Genomic DNA, 6,000 nt, shown 5'->3' with positions numbered 1-6,000 from the left:
AGTCATGACGCTTGCGTCAGGGAGGGGCCACCCTTCTCCCTATAAAAGGGTGTGATGCAGCGTCACCCGTAATTCAATTTCCTCTTCTCGCTTCTTAGAAACCTCATCTCTCCTGACTGTGAACATAAGTGCTAGCTTAACTGTCCACGCAAGCAAGCTAACACCTTGGTCACCGGGCGCTAGCACGGCTCGCGTTTCGAGTCGCCTGCCCTTCACCACAGAGCCAGGTCGGAGAGTGTGTTAGCTGCCACCACGCACCTAGCACAACAGTTAGCTGACCAAGCTAACTGTCTTTGCTACACACGGTCACCAAGCCAAGTAGCACAAGCGCTAGCCACCACACTAGCTAGGTCATACTAGCTCACCATAGCTACCTGACCGAGAGAAGAAAAAAATAAATAAAAAATCAGCGTTAGCCGTCCAGCCGTTCCAAGCTAGCTACACCAAGCTTCCTTAATATGGCAGACTGCAAACCGCTGCCCAGAATTCGCCCCTGCGGTTGCAAAAACTCAGGTTCAGATACACATGATGCGTGTGTGATTTGCCTCGGGCAGGAGCGCCTATATGCTCTCGGTCCAGTTAGGGCTTTATGTACCTATATAGAAAGAACAAAGGCTTTCAGGAGGTCAGATCAGCTGTTTGTTTCCTGGGCTAAAAAACATCTTGGCAAGCCCGTTAGCAAACAACGCATTTCCCACTGGATTGTTGAGGCGATCCAATTGGCTTATAACCCCCCCCCCCCTCCCCCCGGAGGGACTTCGTGCTCATTCTGCCAGAGGGATGGCAACCTCTTGGGCCCTTTTTAGGGGTGTCTCTATAGAAGAGATGACCTTTGCAAGGTTTTACAGGTTGGATGTCACTGCACCATCTCTAGCCCACACTGTGTTAAGTGTGGGTCCCCACGAGACCTCCTAAATTGGCAGTCAGTCGTTCAGATGGGCTTATCTGGCAATACGGGAGTCTGCATATCCCCATAGTGAGACACCGAAACGAATGTTTGAAAGAGAACTTGAGGTTACTCTATTCCGTAACCCCTGTTCTCTGATAACATGAGTGAGGTGTCTCACCAGATCACCCTCACTGCACAACACGAGGAAGAGGTGAGCTTATCTTGAATGACGGGTGACGCTGCGTCACACCCTTTTATAGGGAGGAGGGTGGCCCCTCCCTGACGCAAGCGTCACGACTGCCAGCCAATACTGGCTGGAGTAATGATATAGAGGCTTCTGAGGACAACGCTGAGAGAGCATTCCCCATAGTGAGACACCTCACTCATGTTATCAGAGAACGGGGGTTACGGAATAGAGTAACCTCAACTTCTGTTCCTGTGCTACTGAGTGTAACTACCGACCCTCCCCCCTCTTCCCAGCGTAAAGCACAAGGCTCGCATGCTGAGTGAAGCGGAAAAAAAGTGCGAAAGAGAGGCTGAGAGAAAGAAAAAAAAACCCTACGGCTCGCGATAAGGAGCCGGCTCGCGTCGTTCACGTCAAAGATCCGGCTCTAAGAGCCATTTCGTTCACGACAGACCCCTGCCTACTAGGCATCAAGCCCCATGAAGATATTTTGGACAAAGGTAAATGTGTGAACGAGCTTCCTGGGGTAGTCTAAATGCAGATCATAGATCAAGCCAAACAATACAGCAAATGCATCTGCAAATCTGGGAATATCACGCATCACCTAGTCGCCTTTCACCACAACAGCCATGCTTGAGGAAGTAAAATGGACTGCACTGGGAAGCGCCGTCGGTAACCACTGTGAGAAGGGCAACTGGAATGTCAATGAGGGTTGACTCATCCAATGCGTCCGCCTGGAATAGACACAGTATCAATGGTAAACGGCCTGTATTTGTATAGCGCTTTACACATTCAGTCATCCACCCATTCACACACACATTCACACACTGGTGATGGCAAGCTACATTGTAGCCACAGCTGCCCTGGGGCACACTGACAGAGGCGAGGCTGCCCACTGACCACCACCAGTAGGCAACGGGTGAAGTGTCTTGCCCTAGGACACAACGACCAAGACTGTCGGAGCCAGGGCTCGAACTGGCAACCTTCCGATTACAAGACAAACTGCCAACTCTTGAGCCACGATCGCCCCAATTAAATAAGTAAGGTTGGTTTGAGAGAATGTGACAAGCATGACCTGTAGTCTAGCAAAACATTCAGCAGTGTAGTGGGTTACTTTGTAATGAGTTAGGGTACTCTACTTTTTTGAAAAATGTACATTAACGTGTTAGCTTCTTGCATTACATAATTTGTATGTTTGTTATTTTTCTAAAAAAAAGTAATTTTTTATTTCATGACTTTATCTCAAAAAGAAACTAAATCTTGACTTCAGCCTGGTTTTGGGGCCACCTGCAGTGTAGCCATAGTGCTGTGATACGCCTTTGCCCTGCTTCTGACCTGTGTGTGTTTGTGTGTGAGGGTTTTCTAAAGAGAGGGTATTTTGCTTGTACAATTTGGTAGCTGCTACGGTATTAAATTGTATTTTAAAAAAATCCCCAAAAATCCATGGCATTTTATCTCACTGGCAGAATCTAAGTGATGCAAAAATACACTTACATTACATGTCTTAAAGAATTCTGGGTCCTCCTCCTGCAGGTATACAGGAAGAGCAGGAAGCACTGCAGTGCGTTTCACGTTGATATCAGGCGCCTCCTAAAAAGGGAAAAGTTAATTTAACACAAAGTTTTCAGGTGTCATTCTTTGGGGAGAATACATGTTTATGAAACTGCATGACATCAGACTACAAAATTTTGGAGACATTTCTTTTAAGACACAACATTTCTGTCTCTTATGCCAAAGAGCCTGTTTCTTAATCATTTGACAAAAATCCTACACAGTATTTTAAAATAGTGTTCTCCAGATCAGAGCTGTAATCTATATAGAACATGGGGTTCAAAGCAAGGAAAAATTGAGTGTTTATCGGTGAAACTTTTAATTTGTGTTAAATTTATCATTGTCAATATATGAACTCTGCACCTTAACATTAAGTCCCACAGTTAAGGGACTTAATGAATGGTTTCTTCTAAAAAATAAAAATGATTGAGTCATTTCACATCATATGAAAATATTAATTTTTAATACAAATTTGGCCCTACAAAAATGGAAACTCAGTAACCAAGATAATGGAGATTCTCTAAACACGAGCGAATATCACAGTAAAATTGTTGATTGGGATTTACACATTGGATGTATCCTCAGTGATTTGGTACAATTATACAACATTATTTTATAAGAACTGAACAACTGATGAAACAACTTACTTATGTGACCACATATGAAGTGTTATAACTTACCACAAAAGGTGAACTGTGCCACTGACCCTTGGTAGATCTGCACATGATAAAAAAAAATGCATTATAAATACTAACACAGCTATTAATAATTAAACTGGCGGGGTACATTTAAGATGTTAATGTCAAAAAATAAAATAGACTGGTAGAAAGAAGTACAAGGTAATGGTAATGGGGGGAGCCATGAAAATATATCTTTTCAACATGATTCAGTGTGACATAGCAGGGGCATGATTTAAAAAAACAGGTCTTTTAACCTAAAAATGTTTTAATGGCCATGAAGAAAGGACTCTTCAATAGATCTTTCAACTCACCTGTGTTTACTGTGTCCACCTGAAATTACTTGCAGTCTGAATTTTTTTTCTTCGGTCTTTTTGTCTTCGGTCTTCAGCCTTGGAAGAAAAAATAAAAATACTGAAAACCTTATCAGCACACTAAATATACAACACCTTGCTATATTTCAATCTGGGTATTACTTTTAATTGTTTTAGATAGAAGTTGCCACTGCTAGCTAAGTCACTTTTGAACGATGCTAATGAGAAGAAAAAAAAAACTGCCGAACAATGAGGCTGCTGTTGTGAAAACTTTCTTGCGTTGGCAAGGGGTCGTTAAAATATCACTAAGACCCTCTCTTTATGTGTGATTCTTATTAAAACTGTGTTTTAATCTGTTAAAACTGTAAAACTGACAACATAATCTATGTTTGAAAAAAGAGTGCGAACAACAGCGAACAACTATTCACCACCTGGGTCTGTGCTTTTTAACACAACAGCGCATTCGAAAAGAAGTTCCTGGCTGCAACATATTAATATACTTGCTTTTGTAAAATAAACATAACGAAGGTTCCGTTTTACTGACAAGTTTCTCCAAATGTGCTCTCTAGTCGCTCGAGAAGGGCAGCCATATTGAAAAGAATTTTCGGTCAATGTCGTTCAGTAGTGATGTGCGATACCACTGATTTTCTTTCCGAGCCGATACCAAGTAATATTCAGGGTGGTATCGATGATACTGATCCGATACCGATACTTTGTACAAAAACTTATTTCATTTATTGTATCTCAAATTACAGCATCATAATGATTACAGGACATCAGATTACTTGTTCTTATCACTTAATAATGCAGAGTTCATCATATAGAAATAAAAAAACTGAAGTTGTGCTATTTGAACACCTTGCCTGCCTGCAGCACTAAAGGACTCCGTGAGAGACGTCTGTCTCGCCCTAGCAGCACCTGTCCCTCTCCTCCTCTTAAGTTCGCCTCACCATACGCTCCTGATATTCTGTGATATGATTTACTCTGAGGTGTTTGACAAGGTTAGTGATGTTGCCACAACCATACATGCCAACCCTCCCAATTTTTCCGGGAGAACATCGAATTTCAGTGCCCTTCCCGAAAATCTCCCGGAGCCCCCATTCTCCCGAATTTTTCCCGATTTTCCAGCCGGACAGCAAAATTGAAAAACCATATCGCAGAATTCATAGTGCGGCCCAGCCAATTCCAGTTTCCAACAATGGCGGCAGCTGCTTAGTTTTAATATTACTCTTATTTCTCTTTCTGGGTCGCAAAAAAACTTTTAACATATTTTCAGGTGAGAATGTAGCTGTGTAAACTTCAAATATCTGAGCCGATCCAAACATCGTTTTCAAACCCCCGCGGTCTTTCGCTACTCGGGTTAAACATGATATAGTCACTTTGACAACTTAAAAATGTTATTGTTTGGCTTTTTCAGTGTTTTATTTGTTCGTGACTAAATCGGTTTGGCTGAGATTAAAGTTATTAGATTAGATTAAATAAAATGTAACTTTATTAATCCCTTGGGAGGGTTCCTCCGGGGTTTTCACACAGCTGAATAAACGTCAAACAGAAAATAATTAAACAGAAGAGTTTACGTCAGCGCCCTGTTATATTTTAGATAGCAAGGAGCAGACAGCAGAGTTTCACTCCACCGAAGGAGCTCGTGACGTACTACCCGGCTTTCTTTAGACCACGAAGGCCGGGTCCTCAGGTGGAAGCAGCCTCTGAATTTGGACACCCCCGCTGTTTCCGGGCCGGCCAATAATAACGGTGACATTTAACGTATTTTATCTGATAAATAAACCCTGTAAAATGTACTTATCACCCCCCAACAGCCCCTTTGAATGTCTCCCTAGTATGGCCACAACACCTCACTCTTGGAGCACTTTTTTTGCCACATGTATCGCAAACCATGTCTCAGCTGTTTGTGGAGGTAAAATACTTCTGCACGATTACGCTCAGCCATTGTTGTGAGTGTGCACGCCAAGGGGCTGCGAGACATTTATACAGCCGTATTTCGTACATGACTATGAAAGACGGAAGAGGAAGTGGTTCCTTTGAATGTAGATAATCCGAATGTTATAGTTTCTTTCCACTGTGTTCCTGTTAGTGATAAACTACAAATTTACTCTAAATTACTAAAATATCGATATTTTAATGTGAGAATCGATTCTAGAACATAAATGATTGGTATCGGAAGAATTGATATTTCAGTATCGATCCGCACATCACTATCGTTCAGGTTAGAGAGAAAATGTCATGACGTAGTTGATGTACACATGCGGAGCTCGGAAAAAAAAAAATTTACTCAAAAATCATAATTAAGAAAGCAGTATTTACTCTTAACTTCTAAGCCATATACAATTATAACTGTTTGAATTGTTAACAGAAAAGAAATTTTTT

At 42.0% G+C, this 6,000-nt stretch overlaps 1 protein-coding gene across 1 annotated transcript in view; it reads right to left on the bottom strand.

Annotated features, from left to right (window-relative positions):
- Positions 1-2,566: 2,566 nt before the first annotated feature.
- LOC146649564 (uncharacterized) overlaps positions 2,567-6,000 on the bottom strand; it is a 380,555-nt gene continuing 377,121 nt past the window's right edge. Inside the window, exons 4-5 of the mRNA XM_085387777.1 lie at positions 3,305-3,341; positions 2,567-2,663 (exon numbers count right to left, since the gene is read on the bottom strand). Of these exons, the coding sequence (XP_085243903.1) occupies positions 2,653-2,663; positions 3,305-3,341 (48 nt within the window). The 3' untranslated portion in view covers positions 2,567-2,652. The remainder of the gene's footprint in view (positions 2,664-3,304; positions 3,342-6,000) is intronic.

The sequence above is a fragment of the Rhamphochromis longiceps genome, linkage group LG17 (genome assembly GCF_057381845.1).
Source record: "Rhamphochromis longiceps isolate RC_006_pf linkage group LG17, R_longiceps_female_GT1.1, whole genome shotgun sequence".
In the NCBI taxonomy this organism is placed as follows: Eukaryota; Metazoa; Chordata; class Actinopteri; order Cichliformes; family Cichlidae; genus Rhamphochromis; species Rhamphochromis longiceps.
This window is presented reverse-complemented; position numbering and strand designations above follow the sequence as displayed.